Source organism: Haematobia irritans, chromosome 1 (genome assembly GCF_050003625.1).
Source record: "Haematobia irritans isolate KBUSLIRL chromosome 1, ASM5000362v1, whole genome shotgun sequence".
NCBI classification, from domain to species: domain Eukaryota; kingdom Metazoa; phylum Arthropoda; class Insecta; order Diptera; family Muscidae; genus Haematobia; species Haematobia irritans.
In genome coordinates, this window is record NC_134397.1 from 3925788 (window position 1) to 3949907 (window position 24120).

General features: G+C 35.1%; 1 protein-coding gene across 1 annotated transcript in view; it reads right to left on the bottom strand.

The window, feature by feature from the left end:
- Positions 1-24120, bottom strand: part of LOC142220077 (diacylglycerol kinase eta) — a 146998-nt gene that overhangs the window by 14823 nt on the left and 108055 nt on the right. Inside the window, exons 3-5 of the mRNA XM_075289001.1 lie at positions 2695-3546; positions 2068-2624; positions 1266-2010 (exon numbers count right to left, since the gene is read on the bottom strand). Of these exons, the coding sequence (XP_075145116.1) occupies positions 1266-2010; positions 2068-2624; positions 2695-3495 (2103 nt within the window). The 5' untranslated portion in view covers positions 3496-3546. The remainder of the gene's footprint in view (positions 1-1265; positions 2011-2067; positions 2625-2694; positions 3547-24120) is intronic.

Genomic DNA, 24120 nt, shown 5'->3' on the forward strand with positions numbered 1-24120 from the left:
TTTTGAAGGTGTGTGTGTGTAGAATGTTGCTCCTATTTTGATTTTGGAATTCACTCTTCAGTTGTCAAAATGCCGTCCAAGCAAGAAGAGCAGCGTATCAAAATTTTGCTCGCGCATCGCGAAAATCCGAGCTACTCGCACGCAAAGCTGGCAAAATCGCTAAAAGTTGCCAAATCAACCGTTACAAATGTAATTAAAGTGTTTGGGGAACGTTTGTCGACAGCCAGGAAGTCTGGATCGGGGGGAAATCGAAAACCGGAAGCCGCTGAGACGACAAAGAGAGTTGCCGGTAGTTTCAAGCGAAACCCTAACCTCTCTCTCCGAGATGCCGCAAATAAGCTGGGTGTATCGTCTACAACCGTGCATCGAGCCAAAAAACGAGCCGGACTATCGACTTACAAGAAGGTAGTGACTCCAAATCGCGATGGTAAACAAAATACGACGGCCAAAGCGCGATCCCGGAGGCTGTACACGACGATGCTGACGAAGTTTGACTGCGTGGTAGTGGACGACGAAACCTACGTCAAAGCCGACTACAAGCAGCTTCCGGGACAGGAGTTTTATACGGCAAAAGGAAGGGGAAAGGTAGCAGATATTTTCAAGCACATAAAACTGTCAAAGTTCGGGTTGGCCAAAGTTTGGGTTGGCTCGAGCCGGTTTGGGAGGTGGTATGGCAGCCCTTTCGGAGCACATCAATGTGGTATCATCGGTTATGGTATTATCCTGCAAGGCATAGGTAATGTCATGGCCCAACACGGAACTGATATCATCCATAAGGCTTTCTCCGGGAATGTTTTCGGTCTCATCGCTTGTCTCAGGCGAGTCTATGTGCGTAAATTCATTGGAGTCCAAATTCTGCAACACAAAAAACAGGAGCTACACAATTTCCCTTCCCTCGTTAAGATATTTCCCACTAACCTGTAACAAATCACCCAATTGATATCCTGTCAGAGGCTGCTCGTGCTTGTCAAATATCTCTGAGGCCACACTGCACTCCTCATTGCTAATAGCCGACAAGACATCACTTGGTTCTCCTTGGAATTCCTCCTCGGATGACTGGTCCTAAAAGAGTGGGAAAAAGAGTTAGGTGAAATCAAAGCCAAATGACCCAACAGAAACAGGGTCACACATACAGTGTTCCCATCTGTATCGATTATGGTTATGCTATCGCCTGTATAGACATTACAGGCATCATTAGGGTTTACTACAATCGTTGGTACCTGGAGATCACAAGTATGAACCAAAGCCTCGCCGCTGATGGTAACCTTCTTTGTTTGTTGCCCCTCTTCTGCACTCTCCTTATCTTTATCCAATTGCTTACTCATGTAGTAGTTGCGTTCGAAGACCTCAATGGGGCGGAATTCGGAGAGGGGATCCACCAAGTGATCACTGGTCAAAATGGGAACTGTCAGGAAATTTCTCTCTGTGGGTGTGGAGGCACCTTCGCTACCAGGCGATAGACGATTACCAGCATCGTCAATATTTGCACCTCCACTTAAGGAAAAACGCGTTCTGCGATAAGTGGTCTCTCCGTTTCCATTACTATTCTCTTCCTGTTCCTGTATAACTTCGGGAACTCCCGAGCTACGACGGCTATCGGCAAATTGCCGTGGAACTGGCAAACTGATGGTATTGAAAAAATGCTCGTCCATAGATTCACGTCTCGTATCGGGTAGAGGTGATATGCATGTGAGACGCGACGATTCCATGGTGGGTGATATTATGTTGATGGGTGGTATAATGGGCAAAGGAGAGGTGCAGGGTGTTGAATCACTTGAGGTCGTAGTAGGGATTTTCAAGGCTTCAAAAGGAGTCACAGATAAACGGCGTTGATAGCGTTTCGGCCTACCGGGCTCCGAATGTTCTACTACGTTGTACATGGCTCGTTTGACGCTATTGGCACGACTTTGTAAGGCTTCACGTTCGTTGCCACGCAATGAGCGACTATTTCGCCTCTCTTTTAGATTTAATTGATCTTTCTCATTCTTCTCGATTGATATGTTAGGATTTCTACAAAGAAACAGAGACATTAACTTATTGTTGTTTTACAGGGAAGTATAAACTTACAAGAGGCTCGAGGATGAGGCTGTCAATATGGGTGAATTGGGTGCCGATTTGGCTATGATGCTATTGATTGTAGACAGCAAATCATCTCCATTATGTGAGCCATTCTCTTCCTCTTTCAAAGCATCCAAGAGCATATTGACCTTCTGTCTAAGAATGTCACATTTCAAAGTCAGTTGGTCATCCTCTTTGCGATTCTCACACATGCGTTCCAATAAATCATCAATGGTCTCGCAGAGGGTTTTCGTAGCTGACATAAGAGTGGGTAAGTCATCGGTTTCCACAATGGAGCGAAGATTCTCATTAGCTGCTGTAACCATCCCAGTAAGCAGGGCCTCTTGTTCGGAGGACAAGGACATTTTTGGCATTTTTGGATGTACCGAGACGGCTTTTTCGAAGACCATGATACTCCAGCGATCCAACATTTTGGTGCTTGCCGTTTCATAACGTTCCAAGATTTGAGGGAGATGGGCATCATCGTCACAGGAAGAACCCCAGCCTAGGACACGGGCCAAATCGTTACCAGTACCCAATGGGAGGACAGCTACTTGACATTGTTTCTACCAAGGAAAGTAAAGATAAGGCGATGAATAGAACCACATGGACTCATGGATAAATCAATTCACTTACATGCATGCTGAAGCGGTCTATCTCACTAAGGACCCAACCCACCGAGCCATCTCCGGAACACACCAATATACGGAACATTTCAAAATGACGAAACAGTCTCAAACCCAATCCGGGACCTGTTGAGATTAAATCGAATACTTGAGCCGGATTTAGGAGCTGTTTAAATCTTCGCAGAAACTTGACTCCCTGATTATCACCCGACTTGGAGTTGACAAATACAAGCAAAGGTGAAAAGTTTCCTTTGGGGCTGGCCACATCCCAGGAATCATCATTGCCTATGGAATGGACACACGTGGGTGGTACCACCGAAAGCTTGGCCGGACCCATGGGACATGCTATGGCCACATGGGGACGACAAGCCACATGCACTGTGGTTCGACACCACAAACATCTCCAGTCCTGTAAGCGCAATACGGAGCCACAGGTTTTCTTGCATACCGCACATGTGGCTGACACTGGCAAATTACCCTCCATCCATTGATGGGGCATAACAATACTACCATTTTGGTCTTCAATTATATCCTTGCCCACTGTGGCCAAAGTGGTCCATTTACAATTTGCAATGGCCTTGGCAGCACAACGTTTGTGAACTTTGCACTTGCACACCTCACACGACAGGCCATGCGAGGTGACTCCCGACAAGGCATCACGGCAAACGTTACAGTAGGTTGGTCGTGCGTGTGACGTGGCATACCAGTGATGGTGGTTGGCGAATATATCATGCTGCTCGATGAAAAAACTATCTCCTCTTGAGCGGGGCGGTATGGAGGCCGATTTTAACGAACCCAGCCAGTCCTCCATTTCACGTCGTGATTCTGCACACAATACTAGAGAACGGGTGGGTGTGATAACCTGCAAAGAGCAAAGAATCCAATGATAATTAAATCAATCAATGAGTGAGTTGTGTGAGTTGCTGTGCCATAAGCCAAATGAGATCATCATCAGTTAAGGTAATCTTCAATCCATCAGTGTCTAGCTTACATTGCTCATTTGTGTCTTGGCACTGCCAATTGTTCATTAATCAGTCCACGCTGATGCTATTACGAAGGATATGTTTGACGGTGCTCATTAACAATTTCTCTTCGTTTCCCTATTCCCACATTAATGACATAGTGCAGGGATACATTATTAAAGGTAATGCCATGATGTAAAAGAAAAGATGAAACAACCATTGACATATACACTAAAAGAAAATCAGCTGATTTTTTTACACATGGAAAGTGAGCCTTCCAAAGATATTGGTCTTACATTTTACAGTGTATGTATGTGTATTTGACAAAAAAATCATTGTCTACTGTCTGTCGATGTGTCCATCTATTTGTCTGCCCATTTGACTTTCCCAATTTCACCGAAGGTGTTAGCCAAATCCATCCATTTTTATAAGCGAACAAATTTCAAATCAATTTGATTCAGCTAGTTTGTTTGTTCTCACTTTCTAAAGTTATCTTATTTAAGCCAAACCCAAAGTCTTCTATTTTATAACGCCTCTCAATTGAACAGGGTTGACGTGTTTTATTATACAATAGCTCTCAAATTAATAACTGAAAAGTGCGAATATTTTTCGAGTGTAGTGAACGGAAACATGGAAACTGCTATCTACTTTATGTAAGAAATGTAATTACACTCATTCCTATTGGATAATGCACTTAATTAAGCAATGAAATGCACGACCTTTGGTAAAAAGATTGTCGTGGGAGTAGTTTTCAATAATTCTCGTGTAAATCAATCACATGTAAGATGAGGATATTGCAACGGTAATAAGGGAGAAATAGTAATTGATTGTTTAATCGAACTATAAGGGAAATTATTGAATCGAGGGAGAATAATATTCGGGTATTTGTAACAAATTTTGACATCCAAGAAAAAAATCTGCATTTGAAAATTTTAATATTCGATAATATCCATTAATATTAAAAGCTCAAGTCCATATCCGCCAATCTGAAGGAGTATAAACCGAACTATCCCATAATATAAATAGAATTTATGTAGTGCTGCTTATAGTCGGCATATCAATATAGAATGCCATACGTTAGCAACACATACACAGTGCGGCTGATATGTATTGCTACCATACACAGTGCGGCTGATATGTATTGCTACCAACTTCAGGTTGATATAATTCCAAAGCGTTCGTCTGACATTTAAAGGATTTTTTACTATCTTTGGAATAAATCTGTTAAATGTCAGACGAGCTGTTTGGATTTTATTTTGTTTTTCAAAAGGTTACAAAATTATTGTTATACATTGCACTAAGAGATAAAGTTATTTGTGATTGAATTCAAACATGCTAGTGTTATTGTTGGGAAAAAATGGTTCAATTTGGCAAGAACAATTCACGCATGTTATTTCCATAAGACGTTAGCATATATGAATCAGATAAATTGAAAAGAACCAACTTACCGAATTTGATGGCAAGCCGTACTAAATTGAGCAGTTTGTGAACAATTAAATTGATTGGGTTTACTTTTGAAAGAAGTCTGCTGAAAATTTACATCTTCTACAAAAACTCAAGCATAATAGTATACATTATCGTAACGGCCAATAGTCTCTTCCTGCTCGTATTCATCGGCCGTGGTTCGGTCAAAATGTCCTCAGGGCAGTATTGAAGCAATGGGCGAACATATCTGCCTCCCTGTATTAACATACATTTTTCAATTATCTATTTCTTTTCAGAGATAATATATGCATGTCAGTGAGTACGATTTTAAATCCCTCCTTAATTGTTTTTAAAATCTCCTTTTAAAAGCAATTAGATTTCCTTTTCATTTCTGTCATTTATTTTAAATCTGCTCTTCTGTCTTAACCACTTGACCACATATGCCAACCATCTGCGGTTTCAATATTTGTATGATTTTAGAGTGGATTGTCGGTGGATTGTGTTAATGTGAGTAAAAAAAATACATGGACAGACGGACGGACACCAAGCGCTAGATCGACTCAGGAGGTGATTCTGAGTCGATCGGTATATATTTTATGGGGTCTAAAATCAACATTTCTGGTGGGCACATTTTTTGGCAAATCAAATTTATTATTTATTATACGGTTTCAATATTTGTATGATTTTAGAGTGGATTGTCGGTGGATTGTGTTAATGTGAGTAAAAAAAATACATGGACAGACGGACGGACACCAAGCGCTAGATCGACTCAGGAGGTGATTCTGAGTCGATCGGTATATATTTTATGGGGTCTAAAATCAACATTTCTGGTGGGCACATTTTTTGGCAAATCAAATTTATTATACCCTGACCACTATGTGGTTTAGGGTATAAAGATGAATAAAAAATTCTACTATACATTTTTATACCCTAATAAAGGGTGAATTGTTAAGAGCTTGATAACTTTTTTTTTTAAAAAAACGCATAAAATTTGCAAAATCTCATCGGTTCTTTATTTGAAACGTTAGATTGGTCCATGACATTTACTTTTTGAAGATAATTTCATTTAAATGTTGACCGCGGCTGCGTCTTAGGTGGTCCATTCGGAAAGTCCAATTTTGGGCAACTTTTTCGAGCATTTCGGCCGGAATAGCCCGAATTTCTTCGGAAATGTTGTCTTCCAAAGCTGGAATAGTTGCTGGCTTATTTCTGTAGACTTTAGACTTGACATAGCCCCACAAAAAATAGTCTAAAGGCGTCAAATCGCATGATCTTGGTGGCCAACTTACCGGTCCATTTCTTGAGATGAATTGTTCTCCGAAGTTTTCCCTCAAAATGGCCATAGAATCGCGAGCTGTGTGGCATGTAGCGCCATCTTGTTGAAACCACATGTCAAGTTCAAGTTCAGTTCTTCCATTTTTGGCAACAAAAAGTTTGTTAGCATCGAACGATAGCGATCGCCATTCACCGTAACGTTGCGTCCAACAGCATCTTTGAAAAAATACGGTCCAATGATTCCACCAGCGTACAAACCACACCAAACAGTGCATTTTTCGGGATGCATGGGCAGTTCTTGAACGGCTTCTGGTTGCTCTTCACTCCAAATGCGGCAATTTTGCTTATTTACGTAGCCATTCAACCAGAAATGAGCCTCATCGCTGAACAAAATTTGTCGATAAAAAAGCGGATTTTCTGCCAACTTTTCTAGGGCCCATTCACTGAAAATTCGACGTTGTGGCAGATCGTTCGGCTTCAGTTCTTGCACGAGCTGTATTTTATACGGTTTTACACCAAGATCTTCCATGTGGTCGAATAACACAAACCCAATTGCTGCGAACGGCGACGAATCGACATTTCACGGTCTTCAGCAACACTCTCAGAAACAGACGCAATATTCTCTTCTGTACGCACTGTACGCATTCGTGTGGTTGGTTTAATGTCCAATAAAGTAAACTGAGTGCGAAACTTGGTCACAATCGCATTAATTGTTTGCTCACTTGGTCGATTATGTAGACCATAAATCGGACGTAAAGCGCGAAACACATTTCGAACCGAACACTGATTTTGGTAATAAAATTCAATGATTTGCAAGCGTTGCTCGTTAGTAAGTCTATTCATGATGAAATGTCAAAGCATACTGAGCATCTTTCTCTTTGACACCATGTCTGAAATCCCACGTGATCTGTCAAATACTAATGCATGAAAATCCTAACCTCAAAAGAATCACCCTTTATAAAGGGTGATACGGTCAAAATTTGGTCAATATAAACTTGACGTATTTCTTTCAATTTTGCATTTAAAAAACCTGAACACCCCTCATTTTGAAGGTGTGTGTGTGTAGAATGTTGCTCCTATTTTGATTTTGGAATTCACTCTTCAGTTGTCAAAATGCCGTCCAAGCAAGAAGAGCAGCGTATCAAAATTTTGCTCGCGCATCGCGAAAATCCGAGCTACTCGCACGCAAAGCTGGCAAAATCGCTAAAAGTTGCCAAATCAACCGTTACAAATGTAATTAAAGTGTTTGGGGAACGTTTGTCGACAGCCAGGAAGTCTGGATCGGGGGGAAATCGAAAACCGGAAGCCGCTGAGACGACAAAGAGAGTTGCCGGTAGTTTCAAGCGAAACCCTAACCTCTCTCTCCGAGATGCCGCAAATAAGCTGGGTGTATCGTCTACAACCGTGCATCGAGCCAAAAAACGAGCCGGACTATCGACTTACAAGAAGGTAGTGACTCCAAATCGCGATGGTAAACAAAATACGACGGCCAAAGCGCGATCCCGGAGGCTGTACACGACGATGCTGACGAAGTTTGACTGCGTGGTAGTGGACGACGAAACCTACGTCAAAGCCGACTACAAGCAGCTTCCGGGACAGGAGTTTTATACGGCAAAAGGAAGGGGAAAGGTAGCAGATATTTTCAAGCACATAAAACTGTCAAAGTTCGCAAAGAAATATCTGGTTTGGCAAGCCATCTGTACCTGTGGCTTGAAAAGCAGCATTTTCATAGCTTCCGGGACTGTCAACCAAGAAATTTACGTGAAAGAGTGTTTGAATAAACGTCTGCTGCCTTTCCTGAAGAAACACGGTTGTTCCGTACTGTTTTGGCCGGATTTGGCATCTTGCCATTACGGTAAAAAGGTACGCCGCCAACAACGTGCAGGTGGTTCCCAAGGACAAGAACCCTCCCAACACGCCAGAGCTCCGCTCAAATGAGAAATACTGGGCTATTGTCAAGCGGAACCTAAAGAAGACCAAAAAACTGCTAAGGACGAGCAGCAGTTCAAGGCAAACTGGCTTTCTGCGGCGAAGAAGGTGGACAAGGTGGCTGTACAAAATTTGATGGCAGGTGTCAAGCGTGAGGCCCGGCAATTCGGATTTGGAAAAGTGAAAGCCTAACTGAATATTTTTCCTGAATTTTATACTAATTGAACTTGAAAAAGAAATTTAATTTGATTTTTTAAATAAACGATTTCACCGATTTGCACGCGTTTTCCCTTGACCAAATTTTGACCGTATCACCCTGTAGTGGTCAGGATATAACAAGTTTGATCTGCCAAAAAAATGTGCCTACCAGAAATATTGATTTTAGACCCCATAAAATATATACCGATCGACTCAGAATCACCTCCTGAGTCAATCTAGCGATTGGTGCCCGTCCGTCCGTCCGTCTGTCCATGTATTTGTTGTTCACACGATTCCGGTAGCAATTATCAACCGATTTTGATGAAATTTAGTACAGGGAGTTTTTCGGGCACAAGGACGAACGCTATTGAATTTGGAAGAAATCTGATCAAATTTAGATATAGCTCTCATATATATGTATTGCCCGATTTCGACAAATGGGGTTACGTTGCGCTTTTTTACAAACGGATCGTCACCAAATTTGGCAAAAAATAATCTTTTTCATCGCTCTTCAAGTCTGCAAAGTTTCATCCAAATCGGTTCAGATTTAGATATAACTCTCATATATATGTATCGCCCGATTTTGCCAAATTAGGTCATAAAACCCTTATTTATCAATCGATCTTACTCAAAGTTGGCTAAATGTAACCTACTATAGCACAAACTATATGTGCAAAAAATCATCGAAATCGGTTCAGATTTAGCTATAGCTCCCATATATATGTACCGCCCGATTTTTCTAAATTTGGCTAAAAACCCTTATTTATCAACCGATCTTACTCAAAGTTAGCTAAATAAGTCTTCTATAGCACTAACTATATGTGCAATAAATCATCGAAATCGGTTCAGATTGAGATATAGCTCCCATATATATGTATAGCCCGATTTTCCCAAATTTGGCCAAAGAACCCTTATTTATTATCCGATCTTACTCAAAGTTGGCTAGATCTTTAACAATGTGTGGTAACAACAGTTACCACTCGTGCCAAAAAAAATTAACAAAATTTGAAGATTACCACAAATCTACCTATATTTCTATAGAAATTTTTGTTAAAACTCTATTCCTGTAGAAAATTTTGTCAACATTTTACTTCTATAGAAAATTTTGTCAAAATTGTATTTCTGTAGAATTTTTTTTCAAAATATTATTTCTAAAAAAAAAATTCTCAAAATTTTATTTCTATGGAATTTTCTCTCAAAATTTTATTTCTATAGAATTTATTATCAAAATTTTATTTCTATAGAAAATTTCTCAAAGAAAAAATTTGTTTATAGAAACTTTTACCAAAATTTTATTTCTCTATAGATTTAACAAATTATTCTACCAACTGTGGCAACTGTGGTGGTAATACAAATTTATTTTCCAGATTATATACGTTGCATTTTCATGTTTTAAGATAATAAAGTACTTAGAACCATTTTTGTTTTGTAAAATTTGTTTAAATTTAACGAAAATATTGCAGGGAAAATTGTTTGGGAATGTATGGGAAAGTAGGGAACTTTTTTTGTCCTTGTAGGGTAAACCGAACATTTTCCCTAAACATGTACCCCTTATTTTTCTTAAATATGCAACTGCGGTTTATCTCCCAGACCTATATCAATGTTACCCCACAAATGCTTATGATTACTAATTCAGTAAGGGTGGTTTAGGGTATGATATAGTCGGCCCCGACCGACTTTCTACTTTACTTACTTGTTTATATTTATTTTAAAATCCATGGATTACGGCGGTGTGGGCTAAGTTATATGAACAATCCGCCATAGATAATTTGATTAGATTTAATAAATAAACAAGTTACACCATGATGGTGTTATATTGAAGTCGGTCTAATCAACTGATGACTAATTACATGGTTTTGTTTAATGCCTAATAGAACTACAAAACCTCCATATCGCAAAATATATTAAGTTCAAATTGGTTGGCGTTTTATTTAAATTCTGGCGAGGTCGTGTAATGTCAACCCTATTTCTATTTGACTGACCCTTTTATCCTTATCACCCGTTAGATACCTTTATTAGCTTGCATACCTTTATGAGATATTTTATTTAATATATAACATTTTTCATTGGTATTTTTCATAAAACATTTATTCATTTTGGTATTTGTCCAAAAGCTAACTTAGTTGAATGATGAAGATGATGAGTAACATAAATGAATGATGGATAAAATGGAATGACAACAGCATTTAACTTTGAGGCAGTTCAAGCAAACTACCAAATTACGAATAAATTTGACAATGGTTTATTAATGATGGTGATTTCATACCATTTATGAATAACGAAAATGTCACTACACATTAGATTAACAAATTTATTTGAGAATACAGATTGAAACAAATAAATATCGCCACAAAAGCAATGAAAATATTTACTTTGAATCCCTATCAGACGCAATACCAATTGAAAAACAATAAATTTTATAACATTGGCTTGTCACAGGACTTCTTAAGGCACAACTTTAAAAGAACTTCCAACAAAAATGCCCTCCCACAGATGTTCTTTATTTTAAATGCACAGGAAGTTCATTTGAGTCATTTTTTTATAACTCACATTTTTCATATTTTTAGTGGGAAATTGTTATAAATAGGTTAAAAACAGATTAAGAATTAATAAAATGGTATAAATTATTCAAATTTTGCCGAAAAATGCTAAATCCTTTCTAGAAAAATTTTTGAAAATGTTTGATGACAAATGATCCAGACAAGCGTTATAATGTATTAAAAATCATAAAAAATAAAAAAAAAAAAATTATTTGTCAAAATATCACAAAATTTCTTAATTCACATCCAAACCACTGAATTGGCCTTACACCTTAAGAAGTAATGCAAATTCAGCGCAGCGGCTGTTCAAATGGTGGACATCCGTCATATGACAAGCCCATGTTAAATTCATCGCTTCTGCGTCAATTTGGCACCACTTCCGGATACAAAAATAACATTTTCACTACACCCAGAAAAAAGTGCCTTCGAAACTAAAGGAACAAATTTTCATCAATATAGTTTATCCATTTTATTTCCATTGAGGTAAATTTTTGTGAAAAATAATAAAATTTACTCGTTTCAGTAAAAAAATCCTAAACTGTAAGCAGTTAGGAATAGTTCATTAACTAGAATAAGGCATGGAATTTTACTCATACTATTTTCTTCGCTGGGTATAAGAATTTACTACTGAAAAAGAAAATTTTATTCACCGATAACAAAGCATTCGTAAAAATAAACAAAAACCGAACTAAAACCAGGTTTCCTCAAAATTAGTAAAATTTCTTATAAAATGATAATTGCGACTTCCTTTATAATGAAAGTTTTTCATACATACGAACAACACTTGGCATAGAAAAATATTTTAGTTCATTCGTACTAAGAAGTATGCAATCCTTTCAAAACTTAAGGAAACACACTTGTTAGAATATAGGAAATTTTCCTAAATTTCTATTGTCTACCTGTAATCGATACCTGTCATCGTAATCGATGTGTTTGCGCGTGGGTGTAATCGATATATTTGCGCGTCGGTTGTTTTTTTAGTTGGAATCGCGTTGTTTTGGTATACGGAGAGATTGTTAAAAAATAATATGGTAAAATAATATAATAAATAACAAATAAAATATATAAAATATTTGTTATTTTAAATTAGTGAGAAAAATTTTCGTTTTTTTAAATAAATCTATCAATGTTCGTGATAGTGTATAAAGAAAGAAAACACCAGCAGAATAACAACCCTTTCATTTGTCTTCATTATGGAATCTTCAATTATCAGGTAATATTCAGTGACGCTAACCTTTTGCAACAAAAATGTTTTATGATTTTTTATATTTGTAGGTATTGAAATTGTAAAAGGAGGACAAAATCGTTAGGCAGCAACTTATTAAAAGTGAAAAGTACAAGAAGAAGAAAAAGTGCGTTTTACAGTTGATAATATCACACGGAAATTGGAAATAGTGGAATAATAAACTAATATTTCAAAGAGATTCGAAGCTGTTCTTAATAAATAAAGGGTGATTCTTTTGAGGTTAGGATTTTCATGCATTAGTATTTGACAGATCACGTGGGATTTCAGACATGGTGTCAAAGAGAAAGATGCTCAGTATGCTTTGACATTTCATCATGAATAGACTTACTAACGAGCCACAACGTCGAATTTTCAGTGAATGGGCCCTAGAAAAGTTGGCAGAAAATCCGCTTTTTTATCGACAAATTTTGTTCAGCGATGAGGCTCATTTCTGGTTGAATGGCTACGTAAATAAGCAAAATTGCCGCATTTGGAGTGAAGAGCAACCAGAAGCCGTTCAAGAACTGCCCATGCATCCCGAAAAATGCACTGTTTGGTGTGGTTTGTACGCTGGTGGAATCATTGGACCGTATTTTTTCAAAGATGCTGTTGGACGCAACGTTACGGTGAATGGCGATCGCTATCGTTCGATGCTAACAAACTTTTTGTTGTCAAAAATGGAAGAACTGAACTTGGTTGACATGTGGTTTCAACAAGATGGCGCTACATGCCACACAGCTCGCGATTCTATGGCCATTTTGAGGGAAAACTTCGGAGAACAATTCATCTCAAGAAATGGACCGGTAAGTTGGCCACCAAGATCATGCGATTTGACGCCTTTAGACTATTTTTTGTGGGGCTACGTCAAGTCTAAAGTCTACAGAAATAAGCCAGCAACTATTCCAGCTTTGGAAGACAACATTTCCGAAGAAATTCGGGCTATTCCGGCCGAAATGCTCGAAAAAGTTGCCCAAAATTGGACTTTCCGAATGGACCACCTAAGACGCAGCCGCGGTCAACATTTAAATGAAATTATCTTCAAAAAGTAAATGTCATGGACCAATCTAACGTTTCAAATAAAGAACCGATGAGATTTTGCAAATTTTATGCGTTTTTTTTTTAAAAAACGTTATCAAGCTCTTAACAAATCACCCTTTCAATATATTAATAAAACATGGCTTTTATTGAAGATAAAATTGCTTATAGAAATAAATAAATTTGTATTTAAAAACGAAGGTAAGCAGTTCTAATTATGAAGTAAAAGTTTTACCACAAATGTGTAAGATTTGTCGAAATGAATGAAAAAATTTCAATAAAATCATTCCATATATGAATTCAAATTAGTTAAATTTTTTCATTCTGTAGTATAGTGGTATATAAATATAGGAAAATGTTAACTAATATATGGAATGCATTATTCCTAATTTCTACGAAAATCACATCCTTCAAACAAATAAAAATGTCTTTGGCGCTATACGAAGCTCAACTTTCTTCACGAGTTCATTTTAACTTAAAGAAGGGGTCACTTTTTTCTGGGTGTACTTTTTTGGCGACACTTTTTTGCTGTTTAAGAATCCTCTGCAAAGATTTTGCATTAGTTCTTCAAATTAATAATTTTTCACTATTTTGAATTTAATTTTTTTTTTACTTTTGATTTCTATCTCTATGTGAAGATATTTTGACCAATACTAGCACATACGTTATCCTATATTGCATCTCTGCTGAGAAATGGGTCGGTACGTTTTCAAAGAATTTTTTTTTTTGAAAATATCCAGTGTTGGATTTGCCCTTACTATGTTTTACAACCGATAAAATTAAGAAAATTAAAATTTCTTAATACGACAGTGTAAATGTATTTTTATATATATGACTTCAAAAGAACTTCTTGCGAAGTTAGAATTCAAAATACTTCCAGAAAAGACTTGAAAATAATTTCCATATTTTTTACCCAACGACCATGTGGCCCTCTCCTTGCTGCTATGCTGTTTGTAAAGGAAAACTTTTTTGCAGTGCAGTATCTTAAAAAAAAAACTTTACTCTTTCGCTCTCGTGAAAAAGTATCTATGAGCAGTTTCAATGTTTTTCCATTTCCTCATCTAGCAAACTATTTTGAAATGTACATGGGCAAGCAATACAGCCTGCATTAGAAATACGAATGTCCTTATTATGTCACTACTTCGATGGTAGTTTTTGAATTATTTTGTCAATCATCTGGTTGGGCCTTCAAGTTTCTTTGGAATCCAATTTATGCAGGATGTTGACGAGTTGATGCAATTCAATTCACTTCAAGTATCTCGACGGCTTATTGGATATGCAATTGGTTGCAAAGTAAATGATCCTTAAATTTGATTCATATTGAATGCAGTAAAAGAGGATTGGTAAAGTGAACAAGAAACTTGTAAATAAAATTGTCAACTTTGAAGTTTGCAATGATCTTAGTATCACAGATAAATAAATCATTCGTAGGAGGAGGAAATATTAGTTGATATGCCAACAGTAAAGGTGATATAAAATCTATGAAAAATATTGTGTTGAGAATAAAGATTTCATGCCCTTACATGCAGAGAAGGAATATGATCACCTCAAACATGTTTCAAGAGCAAAATGTTAATTTTGTATGGTGACCATGTAACATGTTTGTCACTAAAATGTTATTTTCTCGTCAAATATAACCTGCGTGCCGAAATCAGATACATGATTTCCTAGAAAATAACATGGCTGCGAAAACCATGTTACATGGTCACCACCCAAAAATAACATTTTGCTCTTAAAACATGTTTGAGGTGATCATATTCCTTCTCTGGGTGTATACGAGAACGAATGTGATTTATGCTTAGCATAGAGGACTCGTCCATCAGAACCAATAGCAAAATCATTAGGGTTAAGATGAAATCTTTGGAACCAGGCAAGCTTTTTTTTAGTATTTCAAAGGCCTATAGATTAAAAACAAAAGTATTTACACGCACAGAAAAACCATGTTTGGACATGGTTGCCGCATCCATTTAATGCTTATCTAGAGCATGTAATTGCCGCGAAAACCATGTATTTTGTCTTTGTAAAAATAGTTTTCGAGCGGAGAAAAATGTATGGTGGCAATAAGCATTTGAATGGTTCTCAAATACCGCAAACATGTTTTATCATTTAAATGATAGAATTTGAAACCATTAAATGGTCGGGAAAATCATGTTCCTGACCATTCCATTTTTTTACTTTTTTACAGGGAAAAAAGTATTTTTATAGGTTGAGTATAGACATGTATAGAACCATTACATGGCCATAAAGACCATTTACATTTTTTTCGTGACCATTTAATTTTTTAACTTTTTTGCAGCGAAAAGAATTTTATAAAAACATTGACCAGGTACACACGATTTTCATTTTGCGCGTCAGTCGTGTGTTGATTGTTTCTTGGAATGGACGAAGAATACGGATTTTTTGTGTTTTGTGTTAATTTATTTAAGTGGCACGTGGTTTTATGTGACCACAAAAAAAGGAAAGTGTAATTGAAAAAATGTACCTGTTTTTTGTTCTGCATTTTGCTATATGGTATCATTTATTTTTATTTGCAGTTACATGATGTTTGCGTTTGTACATTTAATGGGCACGATGTAAATATGGAATAATTACTAATTGTTGAAATTGAAATAAAATAGAGTGTGTAAAAATATATGATGTTTGCTTGAACGGCATTATAAATACAAATAAACAATGAATTAGTTTATAAATAAATAAAAACAAACAAACAAAAAAAAATTAGTTTTGTGTTTTCTTTTCTCAAGTGGCGTCCTTTTTTCGACGATGAAAAAAGTTTTTTCATAAAGATCAAAACATTTTAGGTTGTGACCATGTTCTTTTAACTAGGAGAAAAACATTTTTAATGAATACCATAACATTTTAAATTGTGACCATTGTCTTTTCATTCAAACAAAATTCTTTTTATCAATATAATAACATTTTAGATGAGGACAATTATATTTTTCTTAGAACCATGTTCATTGAGCCAACATGGTTGCAGGTTAAAATGTTACATGGTCGCCGCAAAAATAGCTCCTATCATATTATTTTGCTCTTCGAATATGATTGTGACAATCATGTTTCTTCTCTGCGTGTAGTTTCAGAATGAAAATTTACTTCCTTAAGAAATATTTTCTATAACAACAGATATGTACGATTTTATGAAAAGTGGAACGTATAAAGAAGAAATAAAAAAATTCACTCAAAAAATATCAAGGGTGTAAATGAATCCAGATGTTATTCACCCAAGGATTTTGATTAGTAAAAAAATAAAAATAATTTTGAAGAAGTAATTTTAGAGTAGGTTCTATAAAATTAAAATACAGATCTCATTTATCCAATTTACCATATTCGTTTGGTATTGAACATATTTATTAACAAGGCGATTTGCAAATAAACATGATTCCATAATAAAACAACTATATACGGCCGTTAGTTCGGCCAGGCCGAATCTTATGTACCCTCCACCATGAATTGCATACAAACTTGTACTAAAGACTGTCATCCACAATCGAATTACTTGGGTTGTGGTATCTTAAAGCATCTTAATATCGTTTTCTAAATTGTGAGTTAGTCCATACGTGGTAGAGAGCCAGAATTGAAATATGGGGGTCGCTTATATGAGGACTATATACAATTATGAACTTGATATGAACCAATTTTTGTGTGAGTGGGGATCGATTTATCTGAGCTATATATAACTATAGACCGATATGGACCTAGTTAGGCATGGTTGTTAACGCCCACATACTAGCACAATGTACCAAATTTCAACTGACTCGGATGAAATTTGCTCCTCCAAGAAACTCCAAAACCAAATCTCGGGATCGGCTTATATGGGGGCTATATATGATTATGGACTGATATGGACCACTTTTGGCATGGCTGTTAAATATCATATACTACCATCACGTACCAAATTTCAAATTTGGGATGAATTTTGCTTCTCCAAAAGGCACCGAAGGTCAAATCTGGGGATCGGTTTATATGGCGGCTATATATAATTATTGACTGATATGAACCAATTTCTGCATGGTTGATGAATACCAATTTCTGCATGGTTGATGAATACCATATACTAACACCACGTACCAAATTTCAACCGAATCGGATGAATTTTGCTCTTCCAAGGGGCTCCGGAGGTCAAATCTGGTGATCGGTTTATATGGGGGCTATATATAATTATGGACCGATGTGGACCATTTTTTGCATGGTCATTAGATACCCTATACTAACACTATGTACCAAATTTCAGCCGGATCGGATGAAATTTGCTTCTATTAGGGCTCCGGAAGCCAAATCGGGGGATCGGTTTATATGGGGGCTATATATAATTATGGACCGATGTGGACCAATTTTTGCATGGTTATTAGAGACCATATACTAACACCATGTACTAAATTTCAGCCGGATCGGATGAAATTTGCTTCTCTTAGAGGCTCATAAAGCCAAATCGGCGGATCGGTTTATATAGGGGCTATATTTAATTATGGACCGATGTGGACCAGTTTTTGCATGGTTATTAGAGATCGTATACTAACACCATGTACCAAATTTCAGCCAGATCGGATGAAATTTGCTTCTCTTAGAGGGTCTGCAAGCCAAATTTGGGGGTCCGTTTATATGGGGGCTATACGTAAAAGTGGACCGATATGGCCCATTTGCAATACCATCCGACCTACATCAATAGCAACTCCTTGTGCCAAGTTTCAAGTCGATAGCTTGTTTCGTTTGGAAGTTAGCGTGATTTCAACAGACAGACGGACGGACATGATCGACTCAGAATTTCACCACGACCCAGATATATATATATATTTATATATATATATATATATATATATATATATATATATATATATATATATATATATATATATATATATATATATATATATATATATATATATATATATATATATATATATATATATATATATATATATATATATATATATATATATATATATATATATATATATATATATATATATATATATATATATATATATATATATATATATATATATATATATATATACAGTGGTGGCCACATAATTAGAAACGATGAGTTTTCATTTGCGTTTGAGTTCACAACTTTCTCAAAGTTCATCTCTCTCTTTCGATATTCCCGTTATGTTCTCACTACTGTTCAACATGTTGTTGCAAGTCTATATTGAAATAAACATTTGCACCATTTTGAAATAATTGTGTCAATTTGTCTCACACGTGTTCTTGAGTGTGGTCATATAATTAGAAACGCCGTTATAGTTGGTGCAAATTTTGATTACCTCAAGGTAAGTAGTGTTTCTTTTTATTTTTAATTAACATCCAACTACATTATAAAATAATTCAGATAAAATATGGGCAAGAATAAGTCATGTACCCCGGAACTTCGCAAGTTGATTGTTCGCTGCTATTACGAAGAAAAGCAGTCTATGTCCACCATAGCAAAACGATTTTGTTGTTCCAAAAAAATGGTTTTTGGTGCGATACAAACTTATCGAGATACTGGAAGCTTCGAGAACCCAAAAAGAGCTCCAAAACCTAGAAAACCAACTCAACAGGACGATAGAGTTATTGCTAGAACGAGCAAAGCCAATCCATTTTTGACTTCGGGTGAAATAAATGATATTGTAAGCCCACAAATTTCACAGCCTATTTCATCCAGAACTATCAGACGCAGACTTAATGAAGCTGGGCTTTATGGCTGCATTGCACGAAAAAAGCCGCTAGTTACAAGTAAAAATATTAAGAAACGGTTAGAATTTGCAAAGGAGCACTTGAAGAAGCCTCTAAGTTTCTGGAAAAAAATTCTATGGAGTGACGAATCAAAGTTTAATTTGTTCGGATCGGATGGAAAATGCTACGTTAGAAGGCCTCTGAACAAATCATTGGATCCCAAATACACAATCAAGACAATTAAACACGGAGGCGGAAATGTGATGGTATGGGGAGCATTCAGTTGGTATGGTATTGGCCCGATACATCGCATAGATGGACGCATGGACCAACATCAATATAAAAATATATTGGAAAATATAATGGAACCATACTCATTCGCGCATATGCCTGTAACGTACATTTTTCAACAGGATAACGATCCGAAGCACACTTCGCGTGTAGTAAAACAATGGTTTACAAATACAAAAACCACGGTTTTGTCCTGGCCACCGCAAAGTCCAGATTTAAATCCCATAGAAAACCTGTGGGGGGATGTGGAACGAATGTTAAAAACAAAGACTCCTAAAAATAATGAAGATCACTTTCGAAATATAAGGGAAGTTTGGAATTCGATACCAGCTTCACGATGCCGGAATTTGGTTGAGAGTTTACCACGAAGATTGGCCGAAGTTATTAAATATTATCCAACGAAATACTAAGTTTATTTATTATTCATTCTTGTTATATTAATTTAAATGTATTATAATTCACAGAAAATTTGGAATAAAATTAATTTTTGTTTTTGTTTCTAATTATGTGACCACAACAATTTTGGATTTAAGACGAAACTGTAATAAGCCATCTTCGGGAATAAGACAAAACATAGGATAAATAGCAAGGATATATAAGATAAAGTACTAGCTATAACATGTATTGCATATTTACTTAAATTCTGCTCTATAGGAGCAAAGGTGATAAAAAAATTCAGTACACAAATAGCGTTTCTAATTGTATGACCACCACTGTATATATATATATATATATATATATATATATATATATATATATATATATATATATATATATATATATATATATATATATATATATATATATATAATATATATATATATATATATATATATATACTTTATGGTGTCTTAAAGCATTATTTCGATGTGTTAATATAATATACCCCCCATCCTACGGTGGAGGGTATAAAAAAGCAAACAAGCTTAAATGAAGGGCGCAATATCCTCAAAATTAATCATAGCTTACTTCTTAGCTCTAATCCAAAGACTCAGCATTTCATTTCATGTAAACATAATTTAAATAAAAAATGTTTTTCTTTATTTCTTTTATCGCGTGGACTAATTTGATTGCCGGCCTTAAATGGGTTAAGGCCGGAGATTACTTTATCCCCTTCGATATTTTGGATTACATGACTGGTATGCTAACCAATGCACGATTTTAATAATAGCAATATGGTAATTACAACATATTTTGGATTCCCATGGAGAAAGAAATGCTCTGGTCCAATTTCAATTCAAAGTTATCATCATCCTAGTGATTTACGCATAATTACACCTTAGACAACAAAATCTATTATAAAGCAATTTTTACTTTGTTTTCGTTGGAGAGTTTTTATAGCCCACGCTCCAAAATATGGCTATTCTTGTTATTTACTTTTCCATTGAGTTTAGATTCATTTTTACCATGAATAAATGATAACTCACTTGAAATGTAAATTTTCTTTAATCAATGGGAAAAAGTTTTTCATTGGAATATTTTGCCAATTGTTTTTCAGCCCTTGGGTAATTCATTTCTGTATATACTTTGTCGTATATTTAACATAAATACACCTGTGGACATTTGATTCAAATAAAAAAAAAATGTCGCTGGAGGGAAATTTTTGAATAACTTTCATTAAGTGCTGAATATATTTTCTATTTTGCCAACAGAATATTTAGTTAATGTTTTTGAGTAGGCGTTGTTTGTTGTAGATTTTCTTGATGGCCATAGAGGCTAGAATTACGATAGAGAAAATTCACTGCTATATTTGACAGTATGGTTATTGTGATGTAAATTTGTTTTAAACAAGTTTTGAATATTTTTATTTGATTTTTGTTTAAAATAAATTAAATTTTATATTATTTGAATATCTTCCATTTAATGTTTATACATTTTTTTTCTCAGTTTTCCCTTGACAGTAATTTCATCGTAAGAATATATTTTAATTTTCCCCATAATTGAGAGACGCAAATGATTTTAAAATTTCACAGAAAATCTGTGGTTTGACCACAAATCACATTTCCTGAGAAAAGTTAATTTGAAGCTCAATTTATTCATTAAGCGTTTAATAGCAATCACTTGCTTCAATAAAAAGGTTAATTGTGCAACGCAATACAACCCCCCCCAACTAAAATTTATCGACAGAATATCGGACCTCATATCCAGTATTATATCAATTATAACAATTAAATTGATTTATTATTTTCTTTTTTTATTGTCTAGCAAAATACAATCAATTTAAAAACAAAAATCCATTTGAGATTTTATTATTGTATTCGGTTATACGGCATTCCCATTATATTTCCAAATGTCACTTGAACTAGATTTCAACTGTAATTTGCCCTATAAAAAGAAATTTTAATGGGAAAATTGGGTTTGGTATGTTGAAAAATGCTTATCTTTCAAAGATATGGCATTCCAAAGTTTTAGGATTTTGCTTTATTAAGAAAGAAACTTATCCTTTAATTTTTAATTTGGACCAACAAGGAAAATTCACTACTTCTACAAAAAAGGCAATATTATGGAAACCCTTCTTTGGCAATACTTTATTTCTATAGAAAATTTTTGTCAGAATTTTATTTCTACACTGAAAAAAATATTTACGTGATATTAAAGACTGCGCAACCTCCATTTTAGGATGCGCAATTTACACACTATTAAGGACAAATTTCTTTTAAATAATGAAATTTTAATTAAAAGAAAGTTTATAATATTTGCTCCAAAAATTGTTTTCATTAAATTTAGGACACACATTTTGAAAATTTGCGCCCCTTCGTTAAAGTTGCATGTCTTAAAACTAAGGCAATTTTACCTTAAGGTAAAGAAACACATTATTGATTTAAAGAAATCGTCCTTAAATTAACTGAAATATTGCATCTTTAGATTTAAGATAAAAACGCTTCAAATATAGGCTAAGACATATTTTGAGGATTTAGCATTTGCATTGATTTAAAATTTTTTTTCGGGATTAAGAAAAGATTTTTACTTTCAAGTATCCGTTATAATTTGGAATTTTAAACTGGCATTTGTTTGCACGTGAATAGCTTTATTAATATGCCGGAAAAAATAGAATGAAAATTCGATAAATGAGATCTGTATACTAATTTTAATTTTATAGATCCTAGATATAAAGCCAGATAGGTCGTAAAAAATTCCTTATTTTAAAGAACTCGCATCTTTGGCTCGGAATCAATACCAAAATCCTTAAAGTAAGGTCAAAATCTTTAGATCCAAGAAAACTTTTTTTTTTGAGTGTATAGAAGAATTTGTCAAAACTTTATTTCTATAGAAAATTTGGTCAACATTTTATTTCTTTTAAAGTAACTCTTAGGTGTAGGGGAATATTTAGCAAAATCTACCAAAACAAGAATTATATCAATCTACCAAACTCCAGCTCTCGCAACCTGCAAAGTTACTCCCCTCGTTCTTTCCAATATTTTATTTGGACTATGGACTATCATTTCTATTTCTACATTAATTTTTTGATAGGTTAGCAGGCTCACTTAGACTATTCAGTCCATTGTGATACCCCAGTGGTGAACTTCGCTCTTATCACTGAGTGCGGCCCGATTTCACACTGAAAAAAATTTCACGGAATTTTTTCCAATTAAAATCTAGTTGAGTTTTAAAAAATATTCAATTTTATTGATTCAGCAAATTTTTTAATTGAAACAAAAATCAATCACAAAAATTAATAGTATCAATTAATTTTTTAATAGGCTTTCAATTAATTTTTTAATTAACTTTCAATTAACTTTTTAATCGATGCTATCTATCATTGCTGTGATTGAAGACATTTCAATTAAAAAATTAATTGGATCAGTTAATTTCGTGATTAAATTCGAAAACAAAAATTGTGTGCATTTTAAGCACAATGACAAGGGACCTCCTTTTTATAGCCGAGTCCGAACGGAGTTCCACATTGCAGTGAAACCACTTAGAGAAGCTTTGAAACACTCGGAAATGTCGCAAGCATTACTGAGGTGGGATAATCCACCGCTGAAAATTTTTGGTGTTCGGTGCAAGCAGAAATGGAACCCACGACCTTGTGTATGCAAAGTGGGCATGCTAACCATTGCACCACGGTGGCTACATTTTATAATCTCTCTATCCCTATCACTTGTTTTATAATTTTCAGTGTGTTTTTTTTTTCATATACACTGAAAAAGCTTGACCGGTTCCAAAGTTTTTATCTTTCCAGTAATAATTTCGGAATTGAATCCGTACCAAAGAAGTGGAGAATTGAACTTAGGATACCTTTAAGACACAATTCTCTTTTAATTTTGATTTAAGAGTACTTGATACTACACTGAAAAAGCTTGAAGTTTTTATCATTCCACTAATAATTTTGGAATTGAATCCGAACCAAAGAAGTGGAGAATTGAACTTAGGATACCTTTAAGACACAATTCTCTTTTAAATTTGATTTAAGAGTACTTGATACAAGGGAACAAATTTGAATATATCAAAGTCCTCCAAAAACGGCCCAATGGCAACTTAAATTTGCAAATTCCGACTCGACTTCAAGTACAAATAATGCTATGTTTTAAGTAAAAAACGTCTTGAAAATAAAGTTTGAAATTTGAATTAGGCCTTTTGCCTTTTTATTAACAATTTCCCTCGCAGTTTTTATTTTTTAATATTTTGACCTTAAATATTGCTAATCAAATTAGTAAGTGATAGGCTTTAACGGAAATAAACTCAATTTTGTAAATCGTCATTTCGAAAAAGAAAAAAAAAACTCAATGAACTTATTTAAATATGTGAATGTGGATAAAATTTCCCATTTTGAAAACTATTCAACATTTCCCTGTGACTGAAACCATTCATTGGTGGTACTCATAAAGTTCTTGGTGGTAAATGTCAAGATATGCTTAAACTGAGATTCAAGTTTAATTAAAATGCAAACAATACTT